Source organism: Hydra vulgaris, chromosome 02 (genome assembly GCF_038396675.1).
Source record: "Hydra vulgaris chromosome 02, alternate assembly HydraT2T_AEP".
NCBI lineage: Eukaryota > Metazoa > Cnidaria > Hydrozoa > Anthoathecata > Hydridae > Hydra > Hydra vulgaris.
In genome coordinates, this window is record NC_088921.1 from 34,031,210 (window position 1) to 34,049,749 (window position 18,540).

The window sequence follows — 18,540 nt, forward strand, 5'->3', positions numbered from 1 at the left end:
GTCAACATGCGGGTATACCAGTAGTGTAGAGACAGGCTCCCTGTCACATAAGTGCTAATAGGGGCTGCTAAATAATCAGTGATTTTTTATTTCTTTTTTTTGTTGAGCAGAAATAGGTTAGTGGTCATAATGAAAGTTTGGTGGATGAAGGTGGGGGGGGGGGGCATAATTTCTAAGCTATGGGTAATTCATGCATGTGTAAATCTTGATAAGTCACTGTTCATTAAAGTGCACTTTTTCTCCAGTTCTATTTCTTTGTATTTGCCTTTTCAATCAAGCATTTCGTTATGGTAATATGACGCAATATAACATTTTGGTATCTGCAAGGACATCAACTGCTAAAACAGTTTTCGAAAAATTATAAGTCATTTAAACTATCTGATATAATTTATATGATTAAAGGAGTGTTTACCAGATATAATCTTTTATTGCATTTTATCATATACAGTGGGTTGCATAAATATAGTTGTTTGTTCAGTTGATTTTTAATATGATTTTTTTAATGTTTTTTTAAAATTTAAAGTAAACAAAAAAGTTAATAATTTAAATTGTTTTAAAATTTGTTAACTGTGGTTTTATAAACAAAATAAGAAAAAAAGTTTTTTCAAAAAAAAAAAAAAATAAGATTTCATGAGAAATATACAACTGTTTAAAAAAAAAAAAAAACAGAGCAAAAATATAGAGTCAGGGTGCATTTTAGTGTTTTGTATGCGCACCATGAACTTTCACACATGCATGAACACGTCTAAGCATAGGTTTAACTAGTCGGATGCATAATTCTTTTGGAAATTATTTCCAAAGCTTTTCTAACGCCTGCTGTAATTGCACAACACTGGCTATGCTCTCTTTGACCAATCTCTTGTCTATCCAAGCCCAAACATTCTTGATAGGATTGAGGTCTGGATAACAAGCTGGCCAAGGCATGACCATAATGTTTTTAAGCCACTCTTTAACCGAGATTGCAGTGTGAGTCGTTGCGCCATCGTGCTGAAAAATCTGTTGTTGTTGTCTTCTGTAAAAAGCTCCGGCTGTTGACAAAAGTTTACTTTCGAGGGACTTTATGTAGCTGTACTGGTTAATTCTGTCGTTATAAATGTTGTATGACCCTGTTCCTTTATGGGAGAAGCATTCTCATATTCCAACTGATCCTCCTCTGCCTTGTATCCTTGGTACACAAAAACGCTCTTTGAACTTTTCACCAGCTAGCCTCTTGATGATTAATCTTGACTTGCAATTTATCACCTCAAAACTGGATTCGTTGCTGAAAATGACTTTGGCCCAGTCTTCTACAGACCAGTGAAGTCTTTCTCTACACTACTTTAATTTTTTTAGGTAATCTAAGACACGCAAAAGTGGTTTTCCAGCAGCGACATAGCAATCTAAGCCTTTCTTTTTTAGGCTTCTTCGTACAGTCCATCTACTAACACTAACGTTACCAGGCGTATTTATGAACCCTTTTTGCAGTAAGAAAATTTAGGGTCTTGTTTAACCTTTTGATAACTTTGGTCTCTTGAAGTTAGCTTTAAAGGCCTACCAAGCCTTGGTAAATCTTTGACATCATTATGTAGCTTGTGGTTTATGGACGTTGTTTGTACACATTTAAGCAAAACATTGCATATTCAAGCTATTTCTTGTTGGCTTTTTGTTTTATCTTTTAGCAGACCTACAATTTGCCATCGTACCTTGTCTGAAACAGCTTTTCTGCCCATTTTTGTCTTTACCAAATAATTACCAATGCAAATAACTCAAGATATAAAAAAATATAGATTATTATTATCATTATTATATAGATATAAAAATTATCATTTTTATATAGATATAAAAATGATAATTTTATTTTTGCAAGAACGTTTAGATAGTTTGAAAGAAATCAACCACCAAATTTTAGATCGCTCGGATAACATTTTGTTGAGATATTTCAACTTAAGTCGTTAAATTTTAGTTGAATCTATATTTTGCTACATTACAGAAATACAGATATGTTCTAATTAAATTAATAATTACTCAAAACTGGTTAACCTAACAAGTTCCAAAATACCATTTGATAGAGAATCAATTAATGAAGACATTTAATACGCTTTTAATCATATTAATAAGTTGGTTTCAAAGATAATTGTGAAAAAACAAAAATTTCACACAAACAAAGTAGTAACTCTATATTTATGTAATCCACTGTATAATCTATTTGAAAAAATATGGTAAGGAAAGCTGTTCAATCTTCTACTATAGGTTGCGGGCACCCTAATAACCTCCTTTTTGTTGCATTGGTGTCCAACTTGCATAAGGAGTGTTAGAAAAAAAATCTTATTCAATTAAAATAGTACTTTAGAATAAACTTGTAGTTTTTTTTCAAATTTAGTTTGACTTCACAAGTTGATTGCAGGCTATCAGTTGTCCCTGATTCTTGCGGTTGATTTTTCACTACCTTTCAGACTAGCTAGAGCTCTGAAACTTCCAGCATTTGTGTAAATTTAATGAAAGTACATCTTAAAATTGTTTTCAGAGCCAACTAGAGAACTCCACTTTTTTTTTTTGATTTTACTTTATCTTTTAGATCTTACTTTGATATTACTTTATCTTGACAGCATTTGTGTAGTCCCGATGAACATGCATATTAAATTTGTTTCCTGGGCAAAGAGGGTTGTACCCTTATTTTTGTTCTCTAATATTTTGTTTTTCTTTATAGTTGGGGATATAACTTTTTAGAAAGAAAGATTTTTTTCAAAAAACCTTTGAAAAAGCATTTAAATGCCTTTTCAAAGTTTTTTTGCAAAACATATAAATCAAAAAAAGTTTTCTTATTTATTTGTTTTAGTATTAATTTTTTTGTCGGGAAGAAATAAGTTAATGGCCCTAATCAAAGTTTACAGTAAAGGAGTTTGACATATTTGTAGCTAAGCTGCTGCTTTTCGCTGCTCTTGTTCAGCATGGTCGTTGTCAGGGCCGTCCCAAAGAGGTCTCTTTTTGGGGAGGGGGTGTTGTATGTGTTTTTTTGCCAACTAGAGACACACACACAAAAAATAAGGTCCTCAATATTTGACATTTGTCAACTATACTTCAAAGCTTGCCAACTGAAATGCTAAATGTACAAATGTGCTAACTCAAGTGCATATATAACAGCTTGAGGGAGGGGATACCCCCTACACCCCCATCCGGGATGGTCCTGGTTGGCCCTGTTCGTAACAACTACTCTAACAGAAATGAATTTTTTTTGTTTATTTATTAATAGCTATTAATGCCTGGAATAAACTAATTTTAATTAGTCTATTCCAGATAATAATTATTCCAGTTAGTCATTTTCAGAAATAACTTTCATTTTGGTTAGATTGGTTTTTAACAACAACCACGCTGAATAAAAGAAGCCAAATTACAAAACTTAGAATAAAATTGCAAAATGCAGAGCTATTTTCAAAGCAAGAACAATAAACCAGACAGTCTTTTAAAAAAAAATTTTAAATAACTGATTTAAATAACATCAAGAATAATTAAAAAAAAAATTCGAGTTAAAAAAGTAAAAGTAATTAACTTTAAAAAAATTTATAAGTTTTCATATCCACAACCATAACCTTAATAGCCACTTATTTTAATTTATTAATATAGCAAATTTAGTAGGGTGGTTCGAAAAAGCACACTTTTAAATTTAAAATTATATGGTCGATTGTGAAGAAAACTGTCATGATGTTGATCATATAGATGGAATAATATCAAGTTCTTTTTTTTTTCAGTAAATTTTTGTTACTTTATTTACTTTAAATTTTCAAGAATTTAAAGTTAAAAAGTTAACAAAAGTGTAAATCACAATATTTAAACAACCACATTCCAATGACATATTTAAAATTAGGCCCTTAGCAAGCTTTTTATTTTTGATTGAGAATTTAACTTTATGTAACAACATGGAGCAAACTCCAAACATTTATATATTCATGTTTATGTAAAGCTTTTCAAGAGTATTGCAATAATTGGAGTCTGTTAACAATAATCCTCTAAAATATTTATCTCCTTTCATGCCATTAGCGTGAGAGCAATTAGTTTTTAACATTTATATATACATTTTTTTTAACATTTTAAATTAAATTTAAGTTCATTAACAAGTCTCTAATGTCATGCAATAATCTCTTAGTGTTCAAAAATTATGACCATATATGTTTTGAGCAACCTCCCCAATTATTTAGGTGATTTAAAATATTATCTTTAATTAAGTTATAAATTCGTCTGACAATCAAATTCTGTTCTTTATTTAAAAGTTCGGAAGGAAAGTTAATTTAACTCTTTTTTTGTGAATTATTAATCAAATAACGTGGATTTCATCGTTAAAATTTGTCGAAGAATAATGAAGAAAATTAGGTTTTTATAAGCGACTTTAGTCTACAAGATCATTTGTATTTTTCAAACAATATTATCAAATTAAATTTTTTTTTCAAATTTGATTTTGTCATTGATTATTGTTTTTTTTATTACATAAAGACATTTGCTGTTACAAATAGTTACTTTTCTTTTGTAAAATATACAAATGGCAGGGCAAGAAGAAGACAAAAATAGTCTTATTGCCCAGCCCCTAAATATCCGTATATAATAAAGTCATTAAAAACTTGTCATTAAAAATTGATGATCATGTGTTTTCTGAAGTTGGAGTTTAATAAGTTTATTTTAGTTGACAATTATAGTTTTGTATTTTTTGGGAATATACCTAAAAAATTAATATATAAATAGCTGAAATACCAAACTCTCCTGTTTTAGTATGTTATTTTAGAAAAAGAGAAATCGTTTTCATACTAAAATAATCGTTTTCATACTAAAATAACATACTAAAACAGAAGAAATATTGCATAAATAACAGAAATTTTGAACAATTTTATTTTTTTAACATATAAATAAAATTGTTAAAATAAATATTGTCCATGAAAATATAAATTAAACAAAATACAAGATTTAATTTTAAATTGATTTAAGTACAAGTATTGTGTAGTATTCTTGTCAAAAGCAAATATAAAAAGGTTTCATAACTTGAAAATGCGGCGATTCCTTTTTTTACCAAACTGAATAGAATTACTTAATCAACAGCATCTTTAACTAATAGTATTATTAATAGTTACATACAAATGAGGTCTTTTAATGTGTTGTTAAAAACCATATTAAACTCATTTAAAGTCTATGGTAAACAATATTATAATGATGTCTACTTGCGTAAATTTTGATATGTAATATTAATATGATTATAAAGTACAAATGATTTTGGTTAATAAATATACTTTTCGTAAAAAATACATACTTGTGCCAAACTTAAGTATGTTCTTGTTTATATCATATTAGAATGTTTAGGAAAATGTTGAAATAACCACCTTACTTGGTTTGGGTGTAAACTTTATATAATCATGACTATTGAATTTTGAATTTAACACCTGTTGACTTAAATTAAACTAAAAAAATAAAAAATAAAAGTTACTAATTTGAGGCCTCACATTTGGGGTAGGGATGATAAATGTTTTAGGGTATTTTTTTTCCAGGCCCCGATCACGACAAGTTTTATTTCTTAATCTACGCATAAATCATTGCTTAGCTACTGCTCGGGTTATATGTATATTACACAGTGACGTAGCAAAATATTTTTGGCCAGTAGGCATACTGGTCTAGGTGCCTAATTTCTGTTTCTCTGAAACAATAACTTTTACTAAAAAAACAAACAAAAAAAACTCTTTAAATACATCTTGAAGCTCCTAAATCTCGCAACCCTTTTTTTCTCATTAAAGTGGCGAAAAAACCTTACAAAAATAAAACATCCTCTTCAAAATTTAGATGCTCTTAAATCTGCGGGACATGGCATTGTAGCCCCCCTAATCCAGGACTGGTTTAAATGTTCCTTACTTAGTTTCTCAATAATAAAAACTCTTATGCAAAAAAACTGAAAAAAGAACTAACAACTATGCCAATTATGTCTTTCAAATAGTCCTAGTCCCATTCTCCCATTAGTCCCTTTCTGAGTTTATATTATGTCTTTCATCTGATATTATATAAATATTGTTTACTTTTCTTATATACTTTATATATATATATATATATATATATATATATATATATATATATATATATATATATATATATATATATATATATATATATAGTATTTTTCTTTTAATTTTGAATTACTATTGCTATTATTATTAGTGTAATTATTATTTTTATTGTTATCATTCACATATAAAATAATTTATTCTCACATGATAAAGCTATTGATCTGGAGAATTCTATTAAATGCTGATCAACAACTGGTTTTCCAGTAACAATAACTGGGTTTCCAGTAAAATGGAGTCTGACTTACAAACATTTAACAGAGAAATATCATTAATTTCTAAAAATTATGGTTAAATACATTTTCAATATTCAATACAAATATTTACAAAAAGAATTAATGTAATGTATTAACAGACATTTTTGTAAAATTTTTTAGAGTATTCTAATCTAAGAAAAGATTTAAAAGTAATGCAGCTATTGCTGTTATTATTATTGTTGTTATTGTTATTGTTAGTATTATTATTGTTATTATTATTAATAAAATTATTATTACCATTATGATTGTTATTTTTATTATTATTATATAACTTTGTCACATGAATCTTTTACTTGCTTTAATCCTTTTTTAACAATAATTGTTTAGTATTAAACAACATGACATTCGACGAACAGCAGGACATATTGGAGTGGAGGGATTACACAGAACATCGTAAGTTGTGTCTTATGTTGTTTTTTATAAATAGTAATTTTTTTTTAACCCTTTATTGGATAGGACCGCCAAATGGCGGCATTCTTTTTTAAATCCAAATCAGACGAGTACTTTGAATTTTGATAGATTTGGAAAATATTTTCATAAAATCCTAGCCTTCTACAATCTTTTTGCAATAAACTTATGCGAAACTGAACAATTGGATATTATGAAATAAGTCGATAAAGTTATGAGGTTTTTACATTCAAAAGTTTTATGTTTTTGAATGACCTGTATACTTGGATTTACTAAATTTAATAATAATGTTTTTAGTTTATTTATTAGTTGAAACCTAGAATATAATTTTTTGTATGCAACCAAGTTTGTAATATTTGTTTATGTGATCAATATCTCATCAGTTATTTTGATTCCGCCAATTGGCTGTTATGAACTATTGGTTACCCGTATAAATGATGAGATAAGTATATGTGAAGAAGAGCAATGTATGACTGCAGATATTCTTTTGGAAGATGAAATTAATATTGAATTTACAACTCCAGATAAGCCAAATACAAATGAGAAAACTTCTTCATCCACATTACCAAAGCCAATAACTCATAATTATAAATGGTGTAATAAAAGACCACCTATAAGAGACACTACTTTTTCTGGTTGTGAATTTAGTCTTCCACCTAACAATGTTGATACTTTTACCCCATTGATATATTTCCAAATGTTTTGGAAAGATACTTTGTTTACCTTACTTGCTGAACAAACAAATCTTTACAGTGTTCCAATATCTTCTAAATCTGTTAATGTAACAGAAACTGAATTGAAACAGTTTATTGCAATACAAATGTACATGTCTATTTTCAAATTGCCAGCATATTATATGTATTGGTCAACGGAGACGCGATATCCTAAAATAGCTAAGAGAATTTTTACATGCAGCTGATAACTCAAGACTTAATGATCCAGTTAATAAACATAACAAAATTTATAAAATTGCACCTGTACTAGATCATGTTCGTCAAAATTGTCTTTCTATAGAACCAGAAACTGGGCACTCTATTAACAAGCAAATAATTCCAGCCAAAACTCGTTATAGTGGAATAAAGCAATACAATCCTAAAAAGCCAGTGAAGTGGGGTTTCAAAAACTTTGTTCGTAGTGGAATTTCAGGAATTATATATGACTTTTTCTTTTATACTGGTGCTGCAGCAATTGGCTCTGAAAAATGTAACGGCTCATATGTTGTGAAACGATTAATAGAATCCTTACCAAAAAATCAAAACTTTAAGCTCTGCTTTGATAATTGGTTTTGCAGTCTTGATTTATGTTTACATTTGAACAAATTAGGCATTCTTACAACAGCAACAATTAGAAATGATAGAATGCAAGGGTGTTGTTTACCAACTGAAAGTGAAATGTGAAAAAAAGGAAGAGGAAGCCATGCATATAAATGTGATATTAATTCAGGAATAATAATCACCAGATGGTACGATAATAAATGCGTCAATTTATACTCAACATATTGTGATCCAGATTCAATATCAGATGTTAAAAGATGGAATCGCACTGAAAAAAACTTTGTCAACATAAACTGTCCATTAGTAGTAAAAGAATATAACCAATGCATGGGAGGTGTAGATTTATGTGACATGTTAATTTCACTTTATCGCACTAATATTAAAACCAAGCGGTGGTACATTAAAATATTGTTTCACTGCATTGACATTTGTAAAGTTAATGGTTGGTTGATTTACAGGCGTCATTGCAATCAATTAAATATTGCTAAAAAAAAACAGCTGGCATTACTTCAGTTTACAACACAAATTGCATCTAGCTTGGCTTATGCAGAGAAACCCCTAGTGGCAGTTGGCAGGCAATCTAAAAGAAAATTGTGTAAGGGTGTGACACCACAAAAGCGAAAGAATTCAATTCCTTTACCAAATAAAGATATTCAGCTTGATTGTTTAAATCATTGGCCTGAACATCGTGAGAAAAAACTTAATTGTCGCCTATGTAAGGTTGGAAACAGCAGAATTTTTTGCAAAAAATGCAACATTTGTTTATGTTTAAACAAAAAAAACAATTGTTTTTATTCTTTTCATGTAAAGTAATTATTTTGATTTGTTTAAGGTTTCTTTATTAAAACATAATTTTTTTTGTGATTTTTCCTTAACGGTTCATAACCGCCAAATGGCGGTCATTTGCCATTTGAAAACTACTAATGGTAGCAAAAAAAAAATTTCTGATTTGCAATTAATGATATAAAACTATGTTTTTTGCCAAAGGAATATTTTTTTACTCAATGTCTTCACATAGTGAACAATAAAGGGTTAAGATTTTGAAATTCCATCTTTTATATCCTACTTTTAATATGTGACATTACTAGATTTTTACAGAAAAATTTTATAATTTTTTCGAAGAACAAATTAAATGCCAGATGTGCATAATAAACAAATTTTTAAAATTTTTTGAAAAAAGAGTATAATTAAAGATTTGAAATATTTTATAAAAAAATTGCAAAATATTCGATTTACTGTTTTTATGTCATACATGTTTTTATTTTTAGAAATAGTGTATATAAATATATATATATATATATATATATATATATATATATATATATATATATATATATATATACAAATACATATATATATGTATATATATATATATATACATTTATGTATGTATATATATATTTATATATATGTATATGTATATATATATATTTATATATATGTATATGTATATATATATATATATATATATGTATATATATATATATATATATATATATATATATATATATATATATATATATATATATATATATATATATATATATATATATATATATATATATATACAATACCGTCCATAATTACTTGAACAGTCGTACTTTACGAAATAAGATATCAAAATTTTATTTGCTATTGGGAGAAAACTGAAAATAAACTCTACCTGAATTATGTTATCTTCCTATTTATTATGTTTACAAAAAAATTAATATAAAATCCCATTAGATTAGTTTATAATTTACTTGACTTTTAATCACCCTTAGCGACAACAATTGCCGTACATATTCGTGGCATTCTACATAATGGCTTATCCAATTTATTTAAGTCAGTTTTATGCCACTAACTAATAAGTTTTTTCCACATTTTATGCAGTTTTTAACATCACTTTTAATACCTCCCATAAAAACCTGAAAAGAGAGAGATCTTGTGATTGGGGAGGCTAAGTCATTCTATTCAAAATTTTATCGCTCTCAAATCAGTCAAATAACACAGACAATATTTTTTGAAAAATATGTCTTGAATTTAAACTTTAAGTTATTTTTCTTCTGAAAAATTAAATGGCTTCCCATTAACCCATCTTTCCAAAGGTTTAGCATGATTTTTTAAGTGTACATGTAAACTACTTTTGTCATTACTCCCTCTATTTTTACAAAGTCACCTGTGGCATTCCAATCAAAACAGCATCACACCTTAACACTAAATCCACCATGTTTTACAGCCAATAATACACTATATTTTATCATACATTCAACGATTTTTTTTCCAGACAAGCAATCTTATCTTAAAACCAAAGATGTAAAACTTGAACACGTCAGTCCAGGTTTACATTCATTGATGGTCTATTTTTATGTAGTTTTGCCCACTTTAGCATTTTTGGTATTCTTATGATTTTTATTAAGCATTTTAATCAAAATACTTTTTAAATATTCTAATAGTGGAAAAATAAACATAAAAAATAGCATTTTTAAAACAGTTAATGTCATTTGAAGAATTATGAAGGGTAGTGTATATATATATATTAATAAGTTGATTTTAGAAAAATCCAATTTTTCTAAAATTAACCTTTAATAAAAATTATTTTGGGTAAAATTAATTTTTTTAAATTAATTTCATTAGTTTCTTTTCATAAAAATAATATTTTTATAAAAAGAAACTAATGAAATTAATTTAAATTGTTCTGAATAACATTTTTTTGAATCTCTCTTTTTCTTTATTTGCAGATTCAGAAGCCCTATAAAACAAAGATGAACTTCCCTTATTTTTAAAATTTAATAAAAGTAAAAGTTAACAACCTTCCGGTAACATTCTTTGCCTAAAATGAGAACAAGTTTTTCTGAAAACAATCAAAAACTCACTTTTTAAGATCATTTGTGCTGAAAATAAAGGCAATAATCGAAATTTGATTCCAACTATTGTTGAAGCTATCATGTATTGCCCATGTCAGCAAATGCACTGAGAACATTTCAAGATGCTAACATTAAATTTGTTGAAAAACAAGAAATATAGAAAATTTTGTTGTACTGATCTGTCTTTGTGCTGAACAAAATACTGTTTTAAAGCAACACTTAAAGGACCAAAAAATGCACTATTTACCAGCAAAACTATACCAAACAAGACCATTAACATTGCTGCAAACCTGATTCATGACTATTTATGTAAATGTCTAAAGACTTGCCCACATATTTCAATAATTGCAAATGAGAGAAACTCACATGTTCAAGAAATTTGTTTAGTCTGTATTTGTCTGCTTGGCACATTTGAAGAAAAGTCTAAAAAGATGGAAGTAGTAATGCAATTAATGGAGTCTGAGAGAATCACAGGAGAGTCTATTGCACTGTCTTTCAAATCAGAAATGCACTGAAATAAGAATGTATTAATCATCAAGAATTGCAAATATATGATACAATTAAACATCAAGAATTGCAAATATATGATACAACAGCATCTATGAGTACAGAAAAGGGGTAAAAAACCTTTAGGATCTTAACCTTATGGTTTGAGCGTCACAACTCTTTAAAGATCTCTACATTGTCTATAATTTATACAATGATGTTGAATCATGACATCATTATAAGATTGTAATCAAGACAATGTTCTTTAAAATTTATCAAAAAGCCAAAGAAATTGCCTGTCAACTCTATTGTAAAAGTTCTAAGGACTTGTAATTGTCAAATTCATTGTTCAAATATGTCTTTTGAGTATTACAAATGCAATGTAGCCGTTTTGTTCCTTGATAAGGTATCATCTAAATTGACAGCCAGCTTCATAAAAGATAGAAGAGAGCATTACGTACTATGTAATTTAATCCTAAAAGTTATTGCTACCAAAGACACCAATGAGTTGGAAATGACAAGTGGCTATGATATTCTTAGTGGTACTTACGTAGTATAACTAAGTAGTATGATATTCTTTTGAACCCGTCTGCTCTTAATAATGAGTTGCAATAATATATATATATATATATATATATATATATATATATATATATATATATATATATATATATATATATATATATATATATATATAAACATATATAATCTTTCTTGTTACACGATAAAATGCATGAAGAATTTAATAAATACAGCTGGTTATAAACTTTTCTGAAATAATTTATATTTGTTCTTATTTTGATATATATTGTTTCATATTTCACTGATCTTTTGTCTATTGTGATCTGATTCATTAGGTATAATAAATAAAAATCATTACAAAGAAAATCGTTATAATAAAAATAAACCATTAAAACATCAAAAAAAGCATGAGAAAATACAAAAATAGGTTTTTAAATGTTGATGTCAAATAATCTTATGAAAAATGGTCTCCATTTTATTAGTGTCACGTTATCACAATCATCCCTATTAAGAGCTTTTTTTGTCATTTATTTGGCTCTATTTATTTCAAGTGATTCTCGAATTTTTGATATGGTTTTGGGATGTAATCAGTCAAGCGTACCTTGGCATGATTTGGAATGTTCAGTAGCATCCGAACTGGCACATTTTCCTTTTAAACTATTTTTCTGGTGCTCAATATATCTTGACATAATTTTCTTTTTAGTTTCACCAATGTATATAGAATTGCATTTTAGTTGGTAGTCGCTTGGGTTTGTATTTGGAGGAAGTTTTCTCTTATTTTTGCAAAATATATTATTTAAATTTGGAGCTGATGTAAATGTAACTTATATGTTTTGTTTGTTAAGTTCTAAGTCTGGTACCAACAATTGGTATCCATTGGTAGCTTAATAAATGGTTAGTTGTCAGTTGGTTGATAATTGGTATTTTTTAAACAATTTTTTATATAGTCTCTGGCGATGTTAGTTGGATTTTTCTTTTCGTGCCCGTTTTTAACAAATATTTTTGTATTAGAGGATTTTGTAAAGGTTTATTTTATGATGAGACTTTGTTTAGAATATTTAGAAAAATTTGTTATTATTTTATTGAGTTAAAAGCGAGCGTGACTATTGTCTACATATTACACATGTATGAATAGTAAATATATTTAGGGCAATTGTGTAAATTAGGAAAATAATTTTTGCATTTGGTTTATTTTATAAATATAAATTATAATTAAAGAAGCTATTACAATAATAAGTAAAGTTGATTTAATAACCTAGAGCCTGGGAACAACATCATAAGTTCCTGTAAAATAGTACTAGAAGTTACATCAATTTTGTAGTAAAATTTCTTAGTCCATTTCTTTAAGTCATTATATAGGACATAAAATGAAAATACAAAAATGAAAAATTAATTAAATAAGTTACTAAACTTATTTTCAATAAAAATACAAAGAATTATTTTAATTTTATTTTTGTAATTTAGATATTAAAAGCTACTTAGAAAAAGCAGCAAGTGTTTTCGAGACAAGAAAACGTGATAGCATAAACAATGTTCGTCAGGCTATCAACGATGCTATTGAAAATGATCGTGGCGTTAAGTTTCCTGAGTACATTAAATATTTACATTCACTTGCAGTTAAACCTGATAAGAAATCACAAATAAACAAAAAATTACACAGCGACAACTCCGTATCTTTGCATCACATCAAAGAGGTTATTTTGTTTTCATTCTTACTAAACTATTGTCTATTAAAATTTAATAAATATTATATATATATATATATATATATATATATATATATATATATATATATATATATATATCCACAGACGGATTTGTAAACTGACGATACACAACACGCTTTATTGTATATTAGAACATCACAAACGTAATCGCAAAGTACGAGGGATCAAAGTAACGATGTTTAATTTTAGCACATTTTTTTGGCAACATTTAGTTGAAGCAAAACAATTAATCAGACTGTGCCTAATTTTAAAAAAAAATTTAAGGCTGTATGGTTCTTTAGGGAGAATTAAAACTTACCAATGGTTTTCACGAATTTGTTAGTAATAACCTTGATAAAATCTTCGCATTTATTGCCTCATAAATATTAAGTACTATCCTTTTTCTTGTTGCTACGGATCTTAAGGTGTTCTGGCAGGAATATGTTGTATTATATAGGAGTTCAAGTTTACCCAAATAATTTTTGTTGTGTTTTGAACCAACCTGCTAATTTTTGCCATTGAATAACAGGCTAATGGTAATTTGAAGAGATTTTTTTTTATTCGTTTCTTCAATAAACTAATAACATAACGAAATGAAGCTTTCTCTCCATTAATTTGATAAAAGAGCTCCTCGCAAGCTCGTTAATATCTTTCGTCACTGAAACCCTGATTTAGATAAATCTAGTTCTTCTAGTTTTGACTTAGATGAAGTTTTTATAAGGTAATCAATCAAGTCATAATTCATGCGATTCCAGTGAGTTGAGTCAAAAGATTAGTAGAACTACCTTTTAGCCTGTGTACTGCCAGATTTTCTTTTTCCCCAGTCAACTATGGTTATTGAAACTGACAGATTTTGAGTAAAGGAAATTGATGCAAAAACTTCTCCACTAAAATAAAATAAAAACCGAATGACGTGTTACGCGACATTCTAAAGCAAATTCTAATGGGTCCAAACCGACTATGTAAACACTCAACGTGTCGTGCACTATTGCCTGTTTTATTAAAATAATAATCTTGAAAAATATATTAATTTTTATTCTTTTTTTTTCTTGCAATTTCAGACAACTTTTATTAATTCAATAATTTGCACAGAATTCTATTTTTATTTAATTTTCAAAAAAATTTTACTTTAAAATGGGGTTTCTCTCGCCATGGCCCCCTGGCAAATGCTCACGATGACCGTGAGTAAAAGCATTACCCGGCTGTAATAATATAGTACTAATAACAGCTCCAGCTAAAGAGCTGTGTATAAACACCACAGTATCGACTTTATATGTTTATAGTTATGTTTTAGCAAGCAACAAAACTACGGTATATGGCTACTTAAACAATTCTTTAAAATTTCTAATCAAAAATCAGTGATATTTATATACATATATCGTTTTATAGCAATAGGTGGCTATAGTCACATAGTCGAATTGTCGTTATGTCGTAGCTAGCAACAAAGCTACGATATGTAACTATCGATATACCACAACAATATCGCTAGCTAAAATGCTACGATATATAGCCATCAACTAGTTTTAGATTTGTCGTTATGATCTAGTTAGCTATATACGTTTGATCTGTAGCTATCGATATGTCGTAATCATATTTTTAGTTACAAACTTGCAATATAAAACTATCGACTAGCTGCAGGTTTGTTGTTATGCTATATAGAATATTAAAATAATTTTAGAGAAAATTTTATTAAAATATTGATTGCTTTGATATTATTTCTACTTTTAACTAAACCCCCTGGCACATTTTTTCTTGTTTATTTATAAATATAACTCTCGCTTCAGATTCTCCTAAACGTTGTTTCTGATGATCGCATATCAACATTGCAGCTAGCTAAAGGCATCGATAAAGTACAAAAGATGCTGTCGGATATGAAGAGATCGAGCATCCCTTGCGCAGCATAATTTTCATATAAATTGAAGATTTTATTTGAAAATTAATCTAATTATATTTATTTTTATATATATTTATTTTTGAAAATATTTTAAATGTAGTTTACTTGCATAGGAAAAAGATATGAAATATCTTTTCGGATTATAAAGTGTCTTTTATAATTAATAAAATACAATAAGCTCATGTGTTTTTTTTTATAAAGATTTCAAATTTTTTTCCTGTAAAACCAAATTTTTACTTTGTTTTTACAAGAAGATTTTATAATGCCGCAATAGCTTTGGCAACATTATTTTTAGTCACTATGCGTTCTATATAGACTGTAGATCAAGTAAAAACTTGCAACTAGTTACATGAATAAAAGAAACATACTACATACTAGATGGGGGAGGGAGGCGGTCAATTTTTTTTTCAAGTTTTCACTTACAATAGTAAGGATTTGTTGCATTTTTATACTATTATTAAGGGTATATTTTTTAAAAGTTCCATGATGCTGTTAATTGGTAAGGATTTTAGTTAACCACAATCTTTATTAAGGTAATAAGGCTCGAGTCATGGAATACAATTTTTCCCTGTATATGCAAAAACAAGTTAAAAATCCAAATCGCTATTCAAATTTTCAAAAATGATAAACTGTGGTCTTATTTAATTATGCCAAACATCGTTTCTAAAGTACAATTATATCTACTTAAGCGCTATAACATATTTCTGTTTTGACCCATAGCAATTTGTTTTCACTAGAAGGCCATTCAAAGTATGTTTTCTCCATAAATAAAACCTAATTGTGAATCTTTTAAGCAGCTTGATTGATCAGCGGTTTAATTATAATTTATTTAATTAATAAATGCGGTAGTGGTGTAGTGGTAGAGCGCTCACTTCATAAGCGAGAGGTTCTGAGTTCAATCCCCACCACGTCCCCTGGTAAAACCGCGCTCAAGTTGTTTCTCCGCGTAGCGGCTTTGTTCATCAAGGTTCGTGTTTCGTAGTTATAAGGTTGAGAAAAGGTTATAATCATAATTAAGTAGCCTCCTTGTATGTAGTGGCCTTATATGCCTTGGATAGGTAAACTAACATAGAAAAAAATCTACTTAGGTCGGTCAATAATTAAAACCATCACTATTAACAAAATGTCAAACAACTATTACAGCAAAGAAGACGTTGAAAATGCTTTGAAACATCAATTTTCAACCAGTTTAAATAATCGAGAATGAGATATATCATTTAAAAAATTATGCATTCGAGTTCAATGTACCAAAACCGATATTGATTGACAGAAATAAAAGTAAAAATGCAGATCAACATAAAAATTCAAAAATGGCAAACCTTCATTACATTGGTGCTATGATTGCTATGATAAACTATCATTAACGTACACTGTAATGAAGGTTTATCATAGTATTATAATGCTATGATTTTGAAGAGAGATGGAAACATGATGTAGCGTTACGCAGAGCAAATAACATAGCATCAAACAGAGCGTCATCCTTGTACTTCCAATATAATGAAAATATTTTTTAACAATTACAAGAAACTATTCGATTAACCCAAATTAATAAATTAAAAAACTCACATATTTGGTTTTAGTTGTGACCAGGGAGAAAATTTCTATTTTATGCCGAAAAAGTACAAAGTGTCCTCTCAAATTACGGGAAATAATGAAAAAAATAACTATACCACAAACAACCGTGTCAATGCATCAGACTTATACTTCCTTTCGTCGTTTATAAATCAAAAAAATATCCTTAAGGAAAATTTCCACGAAAAACCTATGAGAAAAACTATGGAAAAACCATGGAATTTCCATGGGCGTGGGAAAACCATGAAAAAACATGGGTTTTCCATGGAAAATCCATGTTATTTCCATTGAAAACTTATGAGTTTTCCATGGAAAACTCATGGATTTTCCGTGGTAAACTAGCATGTTTTGTCTTCAAGTTTTTTTGATCTAACATTATATCAGTTGTCATATTAAACTATAAAAAGCAAACTTTATAACGCAACTCGCTAATATTATTGAGTTTTTTAATCTATGATCCCGTTTTTGCGGAATAAAATCAATAAACACAATAAAATTTAAATCTTGTTTAAATCTTTGAAAAATAATAGCTCCTAAAACATTAAAATTTGATTTCATCACAATATTTAACGCGTATAAGTATAACACAATATTACTATTATCATTATCTCTGTCTATAATAAATACCAAAGTAAGCGGATGATAAAGACGTTAATAAAATAAGTTTGTTTTTTAAATTTGTATAACTGATTCCCAAGTTATGAAAATTTATGTTCGGCCCAATAGAGCTTTTTCAAACTGTCAGAGTGAACATATTCATTTACATTTATAAATATTAAGAAAATATGTAAAAATCTTAGGGCTTGTTTCCGATTCGGGGCAATTGGGCCAAGAACAACTGAAACTCTGTAAAAACAATGAAGGTTCATTTTAGTTTTAAAAAAAAGAGCTTTTTCAAACTGTCAGAATGAACATATTTATTTATATTTATAAATGTTAGGAAAATATGTAAAAATACATAGGGCCCGTTTTCCCATTTTGGGGCAAATTGAGCCAAGAGTACAAAAAACTCTGTTAAAACCGTAAAAATTAAATTTAGTTAAAGAAAAAGAGATTTTTCAAATTGTCAGAGTGAGCAAATTCATTTATATTTATAAATATCAAGAAAATATGTAAAAATTCCAGGGCTTCTTTCCCCAAATCAGGGAGATTGGGTCGGAACAATTGGGGCGGTTGGGTCGGAACAATTAAAGCTCTGTAAAAATATAAAAAGTTAAGTTTAGTTAAAGAGCAAAAGCTTTTTCATATTGTCAGAATAAAAAAGTTCATACACATTTATAAAAATCCAAAATATATGTAAGAACCCCAGTGCTCGTTTGCCCCATTTGGGGCAATTGGGTCAAAGGCAATGAAATTTCTGTAAAAATTAAAACAGTAAACTTTAGTTAAAGATCGAGAGCTTTTTTATATTGTAAGAGAAAACAAATTCATAAATTTATAAAAATCCAAATTTTCCGGAAAGAAATGACTTTGTATACCATATAAATTATATATAGGGTATAGTCGG

General features: G+C 28.1%; 1 protein-coding gene across 2 annotated transcripts in view; it reads left to right on the top strand.

The window, feature by feature from the left end:
- The window catches only part of LOC100199786 (uncharacterized), a 147,189-nt gene extending 131,548 nt beyond the window's left edge, over positions 1-15,641 (top strand). For both annotated transcript variants that reach the window (XM_065790671.1, XM_065790672.1), the window contains 3 exons: positions 6,653-6,718; positions 13,326-13,555; positions 15,352-15,641. In XM_065790671.1, coding sequence (XP_065646743.1) covers positions 6,653-6,718; positions 13,326-13,555; positions 15,352-15,471 — 416 coding nt within the window. In that variant the 3' untranslated portion in view covers positions 15,472-15,641. The remainder of the gene's footprint in view (positions 1-6,652; positions 6,719-13,325; positions 13,556-15,351) is intronic.
- Positions 15,642-18,540: the final 2,899 nt, after the last annotated feature.